Here is a 20,471-nt window from a genome sequence, read left to right as displayed (position 1 = left end):
TGGAAGACTACTGGCACCCTAAGACCATCATGTGACTGATACTGCCAAATAGGCCAAGGAAGCAAAAAAGTGAAATGGCACCACACTTTAAAAAAATGGAAGAAAGGTTAGTACAATCTGGTAGGAGGCAGAACCAGTTCAGCTGCAAATGCTTGTTGTTCAATATACTTGAGGATACTTATATATACAGTAAATAGATAAATGAATAACTTGAGTATTAGTGATGTTGAGTACTATTTCATATAAATAATATATCTATAATATAGCCAGTTTAGGTGTTTGTTAGTTGTCTTTTGAGCTTCTAATCCAATTGGGAATGTTTATGTGCAACTAATGACACAAGCAGGCTAAGTTAAAAAAAAATGACTTGGCGCTCTGGGTAAGCATATATACCATATATGAACAACTATATCTAGTGATAAGTTCATGTGTGATTCTTGACAGAAATATAGAACTGTGCAAGAATGCATATCATCATTGCCCCAGGGCTTTGTGAAATAAGGTCTATATTGTAGCTATGTACAGCTAGATGTAATTCTAAGTCAAGGAACCATAAACTCAAAGTCAATTGTGTTTTCTTTTTTCCTTAAAATATGTGTAAGATATTGGTGGTACTGTAAAGAAGATTCCTCTTTCTGAGCAGACTATACACAGCACTGATAGGTACATGCTGCACAGTTTTAGGGTGCTGAAATGATGCTATTTCTAATGTTGACAGAACTTTTTTGGACCCTCACACAAAACATCTGAGGAAAAGATGAGAATTGCATTTTGCTTGTTTCAAATTTTCTAAGCACCGTAAGGTTAACTCAGACTACTTGATAAATGTAAAATAAGGTTTATTCATGCTTACCGATCTTGTCTATCAGTAGATAAACAACAGTCAAGACTGCTGTCAAGATCAATAGAAGTTAAAGTGAAAGATTTACCTATCATATCTTTGTCTTCAACAGTCTCCAAGGAATCCTTCATGTAGTAAAGTGGATTAAAAAAAAATTCACTGAGGGACATTCTAAACTTCAATGTGAAATGACATTTGAAATTTTAGTCAAGCGTGTAGGGGTTATAATATTATTCTAGAATATACTAGTGAAACATGCCAACTTTTTGTCTTAAAATTAAATAGTAATAAAAATCAAGTTAAAGATTAGGTGCTGCCAGGTTAAAACTTTCATGTTTTCTAAATATTTACTTCTTTCAGTTCCTTTGGAAGTCATAATGTTGGATTTTGGAATCCATTTAGTCAGATTAGAAAGTGAATTTAAAACGTCTCTTTAAGCCTGTTCCGATGTGATTGACAGTATCATACCCAAATAAAAAATGAAAAGCTTAATTAAGCTTAATGAAAAAAAGTGATTCCATTAAATTCCTGAGGTAAAAAAAAAACAAGTTCATAAAGCTTGAGATTTCAGTCAATCAAAAGGCCATAATAATACTGACACAATGCAATGTTACCAAATGAAGTTTCAACTATTTGATGGTCTTCTTGATTGTTGCCATGCATTTCTGTCTCTAGGGCATTGTTACATTCTGTACTGTGGATTTTGCCTTTGAGCCATCATGTTTATCTGCTGCTCTATTGCTGTAAATTCAGGATTACTTCTTATTTGTCACTGGGGTTCAGTATTTTGTCTGCTTATTCTTTCTTGTTCTTTGTCACTTAATTGCATTCTGTGATTTAACTGATGCTCAATAGATGTCGTTATGCTTTCTTTTTCCTGCCATTATGGTGGTTATCACTTGATTTTGCACTCTTTTTGCTATAAACACACGACCAAAGGACATTTTTCAGTCCTTTATTTATGTTTAATAAAGTGCAATGTTTAAAGAGTTATAAACACAATACTAATGCTTCACTATGAATTCTGAACACATATTTGACTATCTTGTCGATTGTGGGTATGTATTTCTTCATCTTTGCCATTCTTGCATTCTGTATCCCGCACTTCATGCTTAACAGATGTCACTGCTCTTATTCTTCTTTTTCCTATTATGGTGTTCTTCATCATATAATCAGCTTCTGTAATTTTCTCCTTTTCGTTCCACCATGTCACTTGGTTTTGTGCATACTTTGCTTTAATAAACACAAGTCACATCACTGAAGTTGCTGCTACCTAAAATCGTTTGAATTTCCAGAATACATCAGGTCACAAGCTTTCAATTAAGTCCATTCCAGAATGTATCAGGTGACACTCGTTTGAAGACTAATGTTCTAGCCCCAGTAGTTTGTGAGTAATTACATGACAGAAGAACAGGCATTTTATAGCATTTTATACATATAAATTACCTTGAATGAGGAACTATCAAAACCTCCCTTCTAATGTATTAATTTTTACAGGAGAAATAGATTTCTGAAAAAATCAAATCAAAAACAATTTGTAATTATTTGGTTTATACAATAAAATATTTTAGCTGCACAGAAGATGAGAAGGACTTGACACACGGATATGCAAATCTCTTTGGACAAATGTTTCTCTCAAATAAATAAGGATATTAGACATATATAAACAAAAGACCTGTGTGTGTACGGAGCAGTCCACTCTGCTCACACTCAATCACAGCCAGTAGATGGCACATGCATGCACCTCACTTCTCACTATGAAAGACTTGTGTGCAGCATACATCGCTGAGCAATAGCAACATGCTGCTAATGACACAGATGAAGAGACACAATGTTGAAACGAAGCTAACGTCATGGCTCAACAACGTGCAAGGAAACACCTCACCAACCTCAGCAAGGCTTAACGTTGTCACTAAAAACATTGTCTAACAAGAGGTATTTTCTTGAAACAAAAATAATAGGACTTATATGCCAGTGATACGGCTAAGATATGGTATTACCAGTGTCTTTTTATGAAAACCAGTGGGGCAGCAACACAAATGGGTCCACATCCTCTCCTCTGGGTAATTCTTGAGAATTAGCTGACACCTCTCCAAGTTCACAAATAAAGTAAAACTTCTATGGAGTCTTCAGGTTGTTTTATGTCCTGAAGACCACACACAGCAAGTAAAATATAAAACACAAACTGGGATCCTCCTCTTTTATTCTAAACAGAGTTTTACTTTTTAGCTGCCTCATGTACAGCTTGTTTGCACTGAAAAACCTTTGTGCATTGCCAAAGACAATATGTGATATCTTATTCCTTTGAGGTCTTGCATCCAGTTTCAGAGTGGGTGCCTTTATGGTGTTATTTTCATGTTGCTTCTGTAATGACTTGGCCCCAGTTTCTGCTCACTGCCTAAGCTGAGAGGACTGATATCAAAAGTAATCACAGACAAACATTTGTATAGGTAGCATTTATTGTATTTATTAAATAATGAAAGAGGAAACTTCTGACTTGTGATGATTTTACTTATAGATGTCTTAGGAACTCTCTTTTGCCACTGACATCATGCTGTTTCACACTCAGCAATGGACTATGCAAGCAAAATTCACACAGAACAGAGGTAGAGTTCTAGAGCACAATACCAAAACATCTTTTTAACCTTCCTCATCTGTGTGGATAGTTTGACTTAAATATTGCACTAAATTTCTAAAGATTCAATGGGCATTCCACACATATGACTGCATGAAATTGACAAAGACTGTCATTCAGAGGTGACATGCCTCTGTTCTTGAGTAAAGGGGAATATTAAGTTCCTCCTCATGAAAGATCCTGATGAATGAACATGATGTGTGTGTGTGTGTGTGCGTGTGTGTGTTTATCCAGTGGTTTTACTTGAGAGATGTTTAGAGCTCATCAGTCTCTCCATCGAAAGGAACGGTCTCCAGCTGCACAGTGATATGACCTGTGTCCCCACTTCCCACCCAGCCAATTGGCGTACGGTTAAAAGAAGGTCGGGATGCAATATCATGCTGGTAAACTACAGGAGGTTCTGGTTCTTCTGGAGCAGCGTCAAATTCTGGCAGCTGAAATGTCATCAACTTTGACGCCTTCTCATAGCCACCATATGGCATGGCAGACCTAGAACAGAAAGACAACATTTATAAGGGCCCTTCAAAATTAAATATCCTCCAAATACAATGGGCTTTCATTTTTGTTAATTTAAAATATTCCCCTGACATTTGAGCTTATGGAGTTAAGTGGAGATGAAGGACTTTTATCTATTAGAATGAAATGAAACTTGCTAAGCAAAAAGTTTAAATTGACATTCAACATTGTAACAGGACGAAGAAAAAACTGTGTAAACAAGCAAAAGATTAATAAACTACACAAGCTAAGTAATAACAAAAAGGAGCTAGCAAAGAGATAGTCAAAAAAAGAAAGTGAAAAAGATGTGTAATGTGGCTTCAAAGATAAGACGCTAGACAAAACATTGTAGTTGAGACATACGGTAGGTTAAAAAATGCAAGAGTCTAGGCAGCAAGAGGCAGGAGTAAACAGCAGCAAAGATAATAGTGAAAAGTACTTAGTGGCTGTCTAAGTATCAGAGCCATAAGTTCAAATGAACTCTGGTCACAGCTGCCATCGCTTAGCAAAGGTAAACAAGAAACAGGGCATTGGATGTTGACAAGGGCAGGACACAGCAATTCAGCAATGATTCAGCCTTTTAATGCTCATGATAATGTTTGTCCTTGGGTCTCCTGTATTCTTTTTCCACCATCAGGCTATACCAGGCAGGAGTGCTTTGTTCTTGTACCAGTCGGACACGGCACTGCATTAAGTTCTACCTGCATGCATTTTGAGTATAAATAATAGAAATACTCAAACAAGAAAGCAGACAAGTACCTTTAAAACAAAATATTCTCAAAATGACCCTGTAAAAATGATTGTGTGTTCCTTTGTTTGTATATTTATAGAATTTTTACTTTGGATTATTCTAGTTAAAATGGGTTGGAAGTCAACAGCTCTGTCTAATCAGTAGTGAAATTGTTCTATTAAAAAGTGCTTTTGTGTTTTGATTTTCCATATGTAGAAACCCAAGGCTATATGTTGCCTGTTAGAACAAAGGAATTTAAACATATTAATTGCTCATTAAATCATTCATTCAATAGTTTTAATCTGTTCCTAGTACTAGGGTGTTGTACCATGTTAGCCATTACCTCTTGACTGAAGAAGGGGCCTGAGTTGCCTCGAAAGCTTGCATACTGTAATCTTTTTAGTTAGTCAATAAAAGGTGTCATTTTGCTTGACTTCTCAATCTGTCCCTAAGTTTCTTTAAAAAGGGCCCAGTCTTTACCCAAATGTAATATCGGCTATTTTTTTATGATTTGGGTTAGGGCTCACTTTGGGGAGTGTGCAGTTTTAAGGATCACAGAGATTTGTTGGCTAAAAGTGATAATGTGTACAATTAGCCATTTTTGGCTACCTAATCCAATTTTGTTGTATTAGCTGCACTGCCTGTCTAAGATAAGTTGACATCTAAGTAATTAACATGGACCTCAGTGCACCATGTAATGCATATGTCTCTGTTATATTCCACTTGGTATGTAGAAGCAGTGTTAATGTTTGTGATGTGCTATCTGAATGAGAAATGTAATGCATTTTATTACTAATAATATTTTATAATATGCATTCTTTTGGAATGACAGAGACCTAGCAACCAGACTGACACAAAGACACTTATCCTTTTATTAACATGGATTTATGCGACGTTTTGGAACCTAATCTTAAAAGCTTGACAAACAGAAGATGTGCTATACCCAAAGCTTTGCTTTTTAGCTGCAGGAGCATTTCAGCTGAAGACTGCAGACAGGTCTGGGATATTCTAGCCATCTATGAGTCATAAACTGCCTGTTGCACCCCATGGCATAATTACACTAATGCTGTACTGCACCCATGGCACGGTGGCGCAGTGGGTAGCGCTGCTGCCTTGCAATAAGGAGACTTGGGTTTGCGTCCTGGGTCCTCACTGCGTGGAGTTTGCATGTTCTCCCTGTGTCTGCGTGGGTTTCCTCCGGGTACTCCGGTCTCCTCCCACAGTCCAAAGACATGCAGGTTAGGTGCATTGCCGATCCTAAATTGTCCCTAGTGTGTGCTTGGTGTGTGGGTGTGTGTGTGTGTGTCCTGCAGTGGGCTGGCACCCTGCCCAGGATTTGTTCCTGCCTTGCGCCCTGTGTTGGCTGGGATTGGCTCCAGCAGACCCCCTTGACCCTGTGTTAGAATATAGCGGGTTGGATAATGACTGACTGAACTGCACCCAGTTCCACAATAGCAGGCAATGGCAATTGGAAGTAAAGCAGGAGAAAATGAGAGTGTTGTAGACTGCATAATGCACACATAAAGGTTCCATTCAATGAATGCTTTTGCATGAATAGTAATAAGTATTGCACAAATATGCAGTTCCTATGTGATACAGGTGTGTGTTGCTCAATGTAATGGGATATACAGATTTTAATTCTATGTAGCGGAACTGCATTGATGCTCATCTGGATCATGGAGCTATGAAGGCTGCAGGCTTCTTGATAAGATTATTAGCCTACACAGTGCAGTTGCATTTATTTGAATTATAGAGGGGAAAAAAGTTTTTTTCTCTTTTCAGCCTCAGCTAAAATAACCTTTATCTCAGCATTTGAAAAGTTTTTTTTTTCTTTCCCCAACTGGAAAAGTTTTGCATAACTTATATCCAACTTATATCCAATGTATATGGGTATACATTTATGCTAATTGAGTAATAACAACAATATGCTGGCTATTTAAGATTGATTGAGATTCATCAACCTACATATGTGGTGGTGATCAAAGGTGGGTTCAACTCAGCATTTGTGCATCTAGCATGAAGTTTTAGTAAGATTGTCACTTACAAGCAAGCATACTTATAAATTTACAGACATTTCAAGAAAGAGCCCCATTGCCAGTACCAGTCTTATACACCATTTCTTTGCTAATCCTTTCATCCAAGAGGGAGAGAAAATACTATAGCCAAGGCACCTATAAAATGCTTGTATGTGGCGGTCTTAACTGTCCAATAAGGGATGTACACATCTGTCCATGATTTTTGAACGGAACTGATTTTTCACTCTAATACGAACATGCCTGTCAACAACATCAGCACTGCTGTTCCATGACAACCATTCACATTCAATCTAATCAGTTTTAAACTGACTTTATAAGCCAGAAGTGCGTGAAAAGACATGTACATTTCCCTGTTTGAATTTAAATAAGATCATTCATTTCTGCTTCACAAAAAGCAAGTAAAGCTTCCGTCATCATTAAAATTTCTAATGTAACAAGAGTGTTTATGCCATTAATAAAATAACTTGAAATCAACTGCCTTTGAGCACAAGTCCCTCTTTTATGATGCCAGAGGCTGATTTTAAAGCTGATTGGTTGAAGGTGAATGTAAGTTTAGGAACAGCAAAAGGCCGACAACATCAGGTCATCCATTAAACTTTTTACTCAGGACTCTTTGTAATTCATATTTAGCTTTTGTCGTTCTCCTGGAATTTAGAATTTTCTATTTTTTTTTAACTGCTGTGGCATGCCGCTGGGGGTGGTACCCTGCCGGGATGCCCAGGAAGACCAGAGGAGGGCTTGTGCCTCCTCCAGACCACGAGGGGGTGACCGCTCTGGTTCCTTTGGGGGCCACGGGTACAGAGCTATGAAGCTCAATCCTGCAGGGGCCTGTGGTCTCCGCCAGGGGGTGCCCCAATGCCTGGAGAGCCCTGGACCTCAGCACTTCCGCCACACCAGGAAGTGCTGGGGGGAAGAAGAGCAGGGACACCTGGAGTGCTTCCGGGGATGCAGCCGGCACTTCCGCCACACTGGGGTGTGTCGGTGGGAGATTGCCGGGAACACACCTGGAGCACATCCGGGTGTTTATAAAAGGGGCCGCCTCCCTTCATTCAAGGCTGGAGTTGGGTGAGGAGAAAGACGAGGTCTGGAGGGAAGAGAAGGAAGCGGCCTGAAGAGTGAGGCATAGTGTGGTTTGGCCTGGACTTTGGGGGAGTCTGTGGGTTGTGTGGTACTTGAACTGTAAATACACATGTGGTGGTGACTTTAACATGTCTGCCTGTCTGTGTCCGGGGCTCATTCCACATTGCATTCAGGATGTAACTAATTGTGCACATAATACATAAATTAGTTCTAGTGTTTTTGCCAAGTATGATAGGCAATGTACAAAATAATGATTGATAGACTGATTAATTATTAAATTATCTAACAGATTTGGTATCACTATAAATATCAGGGCATACCTCCTCACAGTGCATTCACTCAAATTTTGTGGACTGAAATATAAAGCCATTAAGAACACATTGGATGCTTCACACCCAACCCATCCTTTGTTCATTCTCATTTCATTTGCTAAATGGCTCAGAGCTGTTAGATGCATGAATATAACATTCTGTCTTTAAAGTTATGTACACCAATCTGATGAATATTTGTAACTGGAATTATGGGTAAATACACTGTGGTGTGTAGAAGAGTGATTGTTACTGGGATCCTATTATTTTTACAAGCTTCAAATTACTTTTTTGCAAAGTAATAATAAAGTATGGATTCATCTCATTATCTTTTATGGGTATCATTTTTACTCCATCATTTATCAACAATGTTATTATAATGTAGAGTCACTGGTGGCCAAATTCTTTTCCTACAGCTCTAAGTGCAAATGAGCCACCAGTGCTGGACAGGATGCCACAGCTTCACATCCACAGGCTAATTCATTGGGCCAATTCAGAGATTCCAATCAACCTAACAAAATCAGTTTTGGCATTCAGGAGAAAATAGAGCACTGGAACGAAACCAGTATATTATCTTGCAAGGAACACGGTGGGGTAAAAACACTACTGCCTTATGGCAAAAGAGTTTAAATCCCAGCCTTTGTGTGCACATCCCCTCCATTTCCACAAGGGTTTATAAAGTTCTTCAGGTTTCCTCCCCTTCCCAAAGATATGCAAGTAAGGGTAATTGGATATTCTAAAATGACTCAGTATGTATGGGGATGCATGACTGTGCCCTGTGATGGATTGACATCCTGTCCACATTGGTTCCTAATTTACACACAGCATTTCTAAGATGGGCTCCAGCTTCTGCAACTCTGGATTGAGAAAGTTTGATAACAGAAGGACAGTTTATTCCTTCCCTACTATTCCTTATCAACACTTTTATAAAATAAAACTACTTCCTATGTTTGATGTACTACACATAATAGTTTAATCTAACCAATAAAAATGATATCCAGTGAAGATATCTAATGTTTTTTATCCTCCCACTCTCTTTCATATATTTTTTTTTCATTATGAAAGCTTTGTGGCTGAAATGATTGTTAGTCTCATAATGGTCATCCCCACATTGAATGAATCACCGGTAATGACTCACCACATTATCATTATCGAATGTTATTACTCTGAAGTTTTCACAGGAAGAATGAATTGCGACATTAGAGCAACTTTTCTGAACATTTTAAAATTTCCTTTAAAGTTATTCCCACAATAAAAAAAAAACTTGTCATCATTATTGATTAGGACTATGAAAATTATGCTATTATTTATTTATTTACTTCTTATTTATTTTATTTAATAATAACAACAGTGTGGTATGGTGGTTAGGCCTTGGGCTGCAAACTCTGAAGCTGTAGGTTCAAGTCACACCACTGACACTGTGTGACCATGAGTAAGTCTCTTCATTTGCCTGTGCTACAGTTGAAAAAAAAAGCAAAAAATAAATGTTACTACTGTAATTATATCTCAAATGTTATAAGCCACCTTAGATAAGCCTAATAATAAGTCAATAAACATTACAACCAAGCAAAAATGAACTAATACAAGGCACTGATCTGAATTAAATGAAATGAAATTGAAAGTTTTCATAGCATTTGCTAATACTTTGGAACATTTTAAAAAACTGCTTAAAACCCTTTATTTTAATTGGGATTTTTCATAGCTACACTTTAGTTGTATATGGGCACAGAATTATAATATTCTACAATCTGTACTAATCTCTACTATTCTCTGCTGTCTTCTCTGGTTCTTCTGTAGTGGTGATCTACACCACCACCACCTGATCCAGGCACCATGCAGCCACATGTAATGATGGAATGAAGGCAGGTGCCTCAGCTGTCCATGAGACCAACTTCATTGAATCCTATCATAGAAAGCCTAAAAACAAAGAATTATGTGGGGGCTGAGTGGTCTTTTGCCCTTGGACCACCTGTAGATTTTGTGTTTTCTCCAGCCTAACTGGAGCCCATCTGATCTTACCTTTTTCTTTTGTTACTTATTTTTTAATGTTTTTGCCTATTCTTAATTATTTTTCTCATGTAACTTTCTCTTTAATATCTTGTAAAGTACTTTGAGCTACACTGTCTATATGAAAATGTGCTATATAAATAAATGTTGTTGTGGTAAACTGCATAGGCCTATCACACCTATTCTTCGTCTCCCATTGTACACCACTTTGTTTAGATAAACTGCTAGAGGGGCAAAAGTGCTGAATATTCACATCTTTACTATAAAGACTATATATAACAATGTGATATTAGAAATAGCTGAGCAGTCATGAACAGTACCTGTTGAAGCACTTATACTTAGGCAGATCCTGTTGAGTGCAGGGGCCTGGCATGGTGGCCCTCATGGTGGCTGTCAGCTCTGCATCCCCACGCATTGCTTTCTCCCATGGCGAAATGTATGTCTTTACAATTGTTATGTTCGTCTTTCCTGCTCCCTTCCCACCACTTGCATCACCAGTTTTCCCTGCAGGGGAAAAAAGGACAATCTTGCAAAAAACTGTTTCAGAACACACAATACTACTACTCTTCTGGAACAGTAGATGATCTGAAACCATCTAGTTTCTGAACATCAAAATTGTTCTTCTGGAACAGTTGTTCATCTTCCCTCTATCAGCTATAAACTCAGACTCTGACATCATAAACAAGGGACTTTATACTCACAATTTTAATCTTTAAGCAATTTAAAAATTTATATGACAACAGTATATGCAAGGTTAGAGTATTTGGCATACCTGCTCATAAATGAGAAAGGAAGAGTATTTTTCATGCAATTCCTGATGAATGATGTCGGAAGCTCAGTTTGAAGCTGACTCACTGAAGGTGAATGACTTGTCCTGGAACAGCAACATAGAGCAAACACACTCACATGCAAACACACACACACACACATACACACAAAGGGCAATTTATCATCACCATACCATCTAAAGCAGTGGTGAAGCAGTGGTGCCAGAAATTGCAAAGGGGGTTGTGCAGGAAACAATTGGGTGGGCAAGCCATAAACTGTTTCTAAAATCAAAGACTTTTTGTGGAGTGGGGGCAAGTGCCATGTGTGTGTGTGCGTGGGTGTGTGTGCGTGTATGTGTGTGTGTGTGTGTGTGTGTGTGTGTGTGTGTGTGTGTGTTTCCCATAGAGATTAGAGTGGCTTAATTCTTTGATGGTAGATTGAATGTCCAGAGTGGGATTGGTCCTCCTTGGAATTGAGTGTCTCAGTTGACTGACAATTGATCAAAGGTCCCTTTGGACTTACATAGATCACATAGAAACATTTTGCTGGGGGTTTGGATTCTGAATGCTGGCACCCCACATAACTTCACCTCTAACATAAATGGAATGTCTTCGCACCATGTTAGTAAACTGGAGCAACCATAGACACAGGGATAACATGCAAACTCTGGAGGACCTGGGACCTGAATCCTTGCCATAAAAACCTTCATCTGTCATCATGCATATAGGTAAATAGTAAGAGCAGAAATCAAAACCCTACATCATAAAAACAATAACAAGAAAATGAATTTTGATGATGAATCGATAGTTAAAAAAAATAAGTCAACTGGTTTCTCTTTTTTTCCCACAAGCTCTCAATTGTGCTTATGCATTGCCATGTAACAAAGAAGTACCTGATGCAAAGATTGTTATACTTTGTTTTTAATTTATGCTTAATTTTCTAGGATGACTTTTTGTACGTAAAATCAAAGTTAATATGGTTTATGCAGCTGTTGAATTCATTTTCAACACTGCTTTTTATTTTAGGTCATTTTCAAGTAGCACAAAACTATCCATCCATCCATCCATTTTCCAACCCGCTGAATCCGAACACAGGGTCACGGGGGTCTGCTGGAGCCAATCCCAGCCAACACAGGGCACAAGGCAGGAACCAATCCCGGGCAGGGTGCCAACCCACCGCAGGACACACACAAACACACCCACACACCAAGCACACACTAGGGCCAATTTAGAATCGCCAGTCCACCTAACCTGCATGTCTTTGGACTGTGGGAGGAAACCCACGCAGACACGGGGAGAACATGGAAACTCCACGCAGGGAGGGCCCGGGAAGCGAACCCGGGTCCCCAGGTCTCCCAACTGCGAGGCAGCAGCGCTACCCACTGCGCCACCGTGCCGCCCAGCACAAAACTATGTGAGTCTTTTATTGACACCATCTTGGTTTTCATTGGTGCTGTTATTTTGCGGTGCTGTTGCCACCACGTTACTTTGGAATTGGCCCTAATAATGTGCCAAACATGAGGTCACTGCTGTGACAGCATAAGGATGCTCAGGGTCTTTAGGATAAAGACACTGAATTGTATGTGTGCTTTGGCTTTTCTTGTTTCTTCTAGTTAAATATTATTTTTGATGTAACCGTTGATTATCTTTTTTTGATTTCTCAAAAAGATTAGCCAGTGTTCTTGGTTATAAAGTCATCTAGATTTTGACACACATTTATTCTTCTGATCCCCTTATTTTCCATTGGCTCCGCAGAACAAATAGGGCTTTGCCTTTTAGCTGTTGCTAGCAGGAAAGCTATCTCCATGTTTGACCCAGAATTGGATAAGCATTTAAGAAAATGGACTTTTCTTTTTATTTAAGGGCTGTATATATAGTCACACACATGTGTGTGGGAGGCAGTGAAAGGGTTCAAATCATGGTATTGACACGCCAGACCAAGGGTTGGTGCTGAATACTAATACCTCTTCTCTCCCCACAGACCCTCTGAGGAGGAAACCACTTAAGTAACTCACTTGTGGCACACTCAGATGACCTCATTCTACTTCCTGCCCTGCAAACACACCCTTCCTGCTTTCCCGCTATAAAGTCAATCAGTTAACTCAAGCAGTCAGTCCAGTCATATGGTACTCATATCAGTCTTTGGGGAGCACTCAACTTCTTATTTTGTACAATATACGGGATGGATCCCCAACTCTTTTTTGGCTTGTTTTGTGCTTATTACTATATATATATATATATATATATATATATTTGCAGTTGGAGATCCACAAAGGGAGAAAAAACGAATCACGTATCATAAAATAGTTTTATTCCTGAGCTTTCAACCGGACGCACTATCTTTGATATATGCACATACTAAATTGACAGGACACACATTCAACTGGGACAACGTGAAAGTAAAATTTAAGGCCAGTACTAAAAGCGCCAGAGAGTTGGCCGAGTCTTGGCTATCAGATGAAAATGCCATCAACAGACACTTGGACATAAACCCAGCATATGCCAACTTAAGAAGGACATATGCACTTTAATTTAACGATAAACCCCCCCCCCCCTTTTGATCATACGGACTTAGTCACCTCCACCCACCTCCCCCTGAATGTGTTGCTATGTATTGCCTTTGATTCTTGTAAGTCTAAGCATTATCCTCTGATGAAGACCCCTGATAGGGGTTGAAAGCTCAGGAATAAAACTATTTTATGATACGTGATTCGTTTTTTCTCCCTTTGTGGATCTCCAACTGCAAATATGCAAACCGTATCACAGACCTTCTCTTCCATTCATATATATATATATATATATATATATGATTTTGAAAATTGCATTCTCTAAGGCAGGCAATGTGCACTTTGATTGTGCATTGTCTGTGTATTTTGCAGCTTACATAACTTTAACATTTTTTTTCAGTCAGACTAATTTCTTGGCAATTTCTGATCATGAGACAGTGTATGAATCAGTGTAAATCCAATTTGTACAATTCCTGGCAAAATATTGTATCTAACCTCCAGTTATGGTGTTGTGGTGAGCCAAAGCCAAACAGTGCTGGACACAGGGTGGGAACACACCCTGGACAGGGCACTATAACTAATTAACTCATAAGTGTCCACTTTACAAACCTAGTTTTCAGCTTTTTATTTAAACTAATAAGCTAATTTAAGGTGTTGAATGCATCCATTTTTGAACCTCCTTAATGCACTGCAGGATTACAGTGTGAGTGAACATCTTCTGGCATTATTATGTGTAAGGTAGGAGACCATCCTGAATATGGCATCGGTTTCTAGCAGTGAGGCAACAGCACTGGACTGGAATTGGTAGAAGAGCATTCAATATTTTAAATACCTTTATTGCATATTTTTTATGACACTGAAATCAATAAATATTGCTCAAATGAAAAAAATCAGTTAACAGTAAGGCAAATAAGGCCATAATAAAACAACAGAAAACAATCGTGAAAGCCAAAAAAGGGTGGGAAATGTGTAGGCAAGTACTCAGCTACACTGGAGAATCTGCTGTTTTTAGATTGATGCTAATAAAAACACAGTTTCTCTTGGGACAAAAAAGGGTTGTATTTGGAACTTATCATTTAGTAAAATTCAAAATGAAGTTCAATAAAAAAACACAACATTGATGGTCAAATAAGTTATTATTATGACATTTAGAAATATGTGCTTAATTTATTGTATTCAGATTTGGGAATGAGAAACTTCCCTTTTTTTTTAAGTGGAAATACACCGCCAAGATGGCAAAGGACAGGCCTACGTCCCAAATAAAAGAGAGTAAGACAAACTGGCAGTTGATGAGTTGCTGCAGATGTGCAGTATGACCTTTCAGGGCTGTTACGAGTGCTTCATTTGGTATATGTGCCTCCTGCTCTGGAAGGGCATGAACCAAAATGCTTTCTCAGGATGCTAGGAGGCAAGTGACCCAACAGTTGGAAATGCTCCTCTTCTGAAAGGAAAAGCGAGACCAAGGAGGACATACCAGAAGGGGCAGCACCCCCAGGCTGCTACTGGGAACATGATCCCTCTTAGAGAACGGGCAGCTTCAGGAGCTTCCTTAGAGACCCTGGGTCAGATTTATAAAACTTGCATATGCACTAAAAGAGTCCAGAAAAGTGTGTACAGAACTTTCCAATTCCAAGAACTAATCCAAAGTTGAGATTAATAAAGAAAAAAGCTGATAGGAGAACTTGCGTATATTTAGGGCAACTCTGACCTGTAATATTCCATATCACTCAGCTGTTATTATAATGTGTATTGATGTGACAAACATATTAAACCTCAAAAGTAATGTGATGTACAGATTGAACTTTAGTTCCCTTTTACATGGGCCAGTGCTGCATATTCACACTGAAGAACTTTTTTTATTGTCAGTTTATATGGTTGACAGGTCAGGTATATCTTAACAAAGTTTACTCCATCATGACAGCTTTGCTGGAAGCTGTTAACTGACCAACAAGTCACTACATCCAGTTTTTGTATGGGAAGGGTAAAAACATAACATGTTTTAACCAACATAAATAAGCAATTTGTATTAGGGTACAGTTTTCAAAATGCAAGCATCCCATTGCCTTTGTTAACTATAAGCAATGACATTCCAGTAATGTACAAATCATCTGTCATACCAAGGTGAGACTGTCAAACGTCATGGCTCAGCGGGCTGGGTCAACCCATGATTAGTTTATTTTGAGGCAAAGTAGCTTTGTCAGACAAACCACTGATGGTTCTATACATGGCAGTTTGCTTGTTGTTAAAGTAACTGGCTGGTTCATATGGACTATATTATTAATTGAAACAGCAATTATGGCACTACATGTGCCATGTGCTTATAGATACCTGCTGGCATCTCACACCTATCTCCAACCCTCAGAATGCATTGGAGAGCTGCTATAATGCTGCGCATGCTCATGAGTACTCAGTTGCGGAGCACACCATGGGACTGCAGGTGGAGGTGTCTTGATGCCTCAGGTGGGAGCCTAACAGACAATGAAGGTCTGCATCATCGTGATAGCACATGTATGAGGTTGATTAACATGATCTGTGTATGGTTATTTCAGAATGGCAGCCAAATGGGATTTGAGGAGCATTCACATCCATACATTTACAAGATGATTATGATTTATAAAGGGTAAATTGAGTGGAAATGTGCATACACCAGATTTTATAAGTCAGATTGTTTTAAGTTACAATTTTGCCTTTTTTGTGGCGTACACATATTTCACATTCTATTCCATGCAAAGTTTTATAAATCTAACCCCTGAGCCTAAAGGTAAAGTAAAGGTTTTGGTGTGCAGGATCACCAGAAGCCCACGGAGAGACATATGTCAGGTGTTGCCTTATAGCCAGGAAGTCAAGTTGGGAGTTAAGAAGAGTTTGTGGTGATGGCTCAACTGGCAGTAGAAGGTAAGAGGGAGGTGGGAGGTCAGAAAAGGAGCTCTTAGCTCTACTGTAAAATACTGTAGGTAAATGGACAAATCACCACAAAAGGTAAACACTATCTGGACCTGGCAGTTGGGTTTTCTTTTATTTCTTCATTTCGTAACTCTGTTACATCCTTTGTTCATCAATCCCTTACAATTATTATTGGTTTGGGAGCTGTTTGTTTTCTTGGTCTTGTTTTACGTCTGTGGACGCCCATCACAAAGGAAATCCCCTTATTATTATGTATGGATCTGTGTTTTAATTAATATTTTTCACATTGTTATTTATTTTAAATTGTGTTTAAATTTATATACTTTGTGCTTTGTAGAAGGAGCCTCAAGAGGCAGGACCACCCTGACGTCACTCCTTCTGAACCCTCATTCTAGGTACTCAGAGGTCACAGGTGAGTAAGCTCAAGTCAGGAGAACATTGTAAAGTAGTTGTAGAGTTGAAAGTATTGTCATTTGCTTTAGATTGTCTGGTTTCTTGTATTTTCTTGCTTCTGTTTAAGGATTTTGTTTTCTGGATTGATGTGATGACCTTTGATTTTTGAAAATGTGTTGTGCTATCTCTGCCTGAGTTTATGGCTAATTATATATGGATTAAGGGATTGTGACACACATAGTATCCAAATCTAAGATTTGTTTTATGTTTTTGGCATCTTATCAAAGTTTATTTACTTTTACTGTGATGCCATTCTGCCTCTTCACTCAAGTACTACCATTTTCTGGATTCCGTTGCCATGATCTGATCTCCAGTTGCTACAGCATCATCTCAGAGTTATGACCCTGACCTCATTAGGCCAAGGGTTTAAAGTTTGGCTTGAGCATCCATGTTTTATCTAAGTTTGCAGATAAACCTTGAAACACTGTGTTAAAGACTGTTGTTTTTGATTTTTCCTGGTAAATAAATTCTTGCTACTGCGTTTTTCACTTTCAATTTTTGGTTGTGTTATGGTTTTGATTAAGGACATTTTTTTGTCTTTACAGTTTCTGATCTCTGGCTTTTGGTCCTTGTTTCTAATTTTCTTGAATACATTCCCATTTTTTTCATAGATAGGATTTCTGACCTTGGCTGATTTTTTGACTTCGCATTTCTCCTGGCTCTTACTTTAAAAATGTTACTGTCTGGACAGTACAATTGTGTATTGGACTTGTTAGCTTAGGATTTTAGGTAAATAATTTTTTGCCTGTTTTTGCTCTTTTTTGCTTTTTTTCCCTATTTTTCTATTAATCCTTTTCATTTTTAAAGATGCTTTGTTTCCCTTTTGTGCCTAAGCCAACGTTTTTGGTCATCCTTCTCTTGTTGGACATTGGATATATTTTTGGGGACTTCTTTTGCCATTTTGCCAGCTTGACTTGTTTGGAGTCTGCTAATCCAGGAGCTTGCAAAAATAATACTAATCAAATGCAATCACAATACTAGTATCTTTTCGAGAGCAGTGATGTCTTCAGTGGTGTTATTCCATGAATACCATTCTTGTTTTGGATTTTTCTTATAGTGTACACATGAAAATAGAGCTTGACTTGATTGCTCCGGGTTCATTTCTTTTACTCTGTAGTTTTTACCTTCTTCAGTTTTGCAAGCTGAGTGCTCAGAATGATCGCTGCAGAAAGTTTACATGTAGGAAGAGTAACAATAGTAACAGTAACAGGTCAAAGGTTACATCTGCCCCTCCCTTCCCAACACGCTGGATCCTCTCCAATTTGCTTACAGAGCAAACAGATCTACAGAGGATGCCGTTGCGCTAACAATAAACACTGCCCTCACCCACCTGGAAAGAGGAAATACATATGTAAGAATGCTGTTCATAGATTACAGCGCGGCATTCAACACCATCATCCCCTCAAAACTTGTCTTGAAGCTTGACGACCTTGGGTTGGGGACGACCATCTGCAGATGGATTTTCTCTTTCCTCACAAACAGGCCCCAGGTGGTGAGAGTCGGCAAACACACGTCCTCATCACTCATTTTAAACACAGGAGCGCCGCAGGGCTGTGTGCTTAGCCCCCTCTTGTATTCCTTGTTCACTCACGGCTGTGTTGCAAAACACGGCACAAACACCATCATCAAGTTTGCAGACGACACAACCATCATAGGCCTTATCACTGACAACGATGAGATGGCCTACAGAGAGGAGGTGCTGGCATTGAGTAATTGGTGCCTGAATAACAACTTGTCTCTTAACGTCAGCAAAACCAAGGAGATGATCATGGACTATCGGAAACAGCAAGGCAGAGAACACCAGGCCATCTACATCAGCGGCGTAGAAGTTGAAAGAGTTAACAACTTCAAGTTCCTTGGAGTAAACATCACCGAGGATCTCTCGTGGACCCTTCACATAGACACTGTGGTTAAGAAAGCTGCGGCTCTACTTCCTGAGGGGGCTGAGGAAGTTTGGCATGAATGCCAACATCACCTCAAACTTTTACAGGAGTGTGGTCGAGAGTCTGCTGTCGAGCTGCATTACCATCTCGTATGGGAGCTGCTCTGCCAGCAGCTGGAAATCACTACAGAAAGTGGTGAAGGCAGCAGAGCACATCACGGGCAAGAGTCTCCCTGCCACTGAAGACATTTACCTCCATCAGTGCTTGCGTAAGACAAGCAGCATCATAAAGGACCACAGCCATCCATCACACCAGCTGTTCTCCTTGTTACCATCTGGCAGACAATACAGGAGTCTGGCTGCTCGGACTACAAGACTTAAGAACAGTTTTTACCACCAGGCCATTCGACTCCTCAACAGCAACACCTGAACACTTACATACACTTACATTACACCTACATTGCATTACATCTACATTGCACTACTCACACACAAACTGTACCTGCACACACTCGGAATACTGACTGGAACATGCATCTGCACTTTATGGAATATCCATCTGTACGTATAAAACATTATCTGTGCAATAACTGTCATTTGTACTTACTGCTCATTCAACTCATATTGCTCTATAACTTCTTTTAAAACATACACATTTTATTTTATATGGCTTGTCTATTTTTAACTTGTAATTTTTTAAATTATTTTTTAGCTTTATTGGACCTACGCTGAGTGACTTGTTTTTCTCGTCAAACACATTTCATTGTATGTTGACCCTGTGTTAACCTATATATGACAAATAAACCTAAACCTAAACCTAAGCCTAAACCTAAACCAGTACTAAATTTCCTCAATTTGTAGGTAATTTGTCTTACTGTGGATTGAAAATCCCCCAGGCCTTTAGAAATGCTTTTATAGTCGGTAGTTTATTTTTTCTAGTGCCTACAATATCATCCAGCTATTCCTGTTAATGGATTAACTGAGAGATATGCAGCTGGATAAGCTTATGGTGCCCCAGATAATCTGTCGGGCAGACCACAGCTTGTGGGACTCAATGACTGTGTTTCTGAGATGGATATGAGCAACACTTGAGCACCACAAGGAACAGTCCTGTCTCCTCTTCTCTTTACTCTGAACATCTCTGATTATAAATGTAACACCAGGTCATGTCACTTGCAAAACTTCTTGTATGATTCTGCATTAATGGGGTGTATTAATAAGGAGGATAAGACAGAGTATTATGCCACTCAGGTGAAGAAGTGGTTATTGACTTTTACCATACCAAGAGCCTCTATGTCCAGTCACTATTCGGGGAATGGATATAGAAGTGGTGTACTCCTACAAATACTTGTGGGTCCACATTAATGAAAGGTTGGACTGGTCTCGTAACACAGGAAATATATAAAGGAAACATCAGAGCAGGCTCTTTATCCCTTAGGAGACTGCAATGTGACATACTTCAAATCTTCTACAAGTCTGTGGTGGCCAGTGTTATTTTGTATGCTGTGGTTTGCTGGGATAGTAACATCATTCAAGCGAGGCCCACCGAATCAACAACTCAATTAAAATGCATGTTCAGTTATGGGACACATTCTGGACTCCCAGGAGGTAGTAGCAAAGGAGAATTAAAACAAAACTGTGGACTATTATGAACAAAACTGCACATCCTCATTCTTACACACTAACATTGAGGACTTTCAGCCATCAGATTATTGAGCAGAAGTTGGACTGGAAACATTATTGTGGCTCTTTATACCAACAGCAATACACCTGTATAATGCCATAATGTGACTGTGAATGTGCTTTTTTATCTTTGGCCAAATCAG

The 20,471-nt window shown here is 38.9% G+C and overlaps 1 protein-coding gene across 1 annotated transcript in view; it reads right to left on the bottom strand.

Moving 5' to 3' along the window:
• Window positions 1-3,282: 3,282 nt before the first annotated feature.
• Window positions 3,283-20,471, bottom strand: part of myoz1a (myozenin 1a) — a 53,332-nt gene continuing 36,143 nt past the window's right edge. The window contains exons 5-6 of the mRNA XM_028795166.2: window positions 10,453-10,636; window positions 3,283-3,965 (exon numbers count right to left, since the gene is read on the bottom strand). Of these exons, the coding sequence (XP_028650999.1) occupies window positions 3,731-3,965; window positions 10,453-10,636 (419 nt within the window). The 3' untranslated portion in view covers window positions 3,283-3,730. The remainder of the gene's footprint in view (window positions 3,966-10,452; window positions 10,637-20,471) is intronic.

The sequence above is a fragment of the Erpetoichthys calabaricus genome, chromosome 2, assembly GCF_900747795.2.
Source record: "Erpetoichthys calabaricus chromosome 2, fErpCal1.3, whole genome shotgun sequence".
Taxonomy (NCBI): Eukaryota; Metazoa; Chordata; class Cladistia; order Polypteriformes; family Polypteridae; genus Erpetoichthys; species Erpetoichthys calabaricus.
This window is presented reverse-complemented; position numbering and strand designations above follow the sequence as displayed.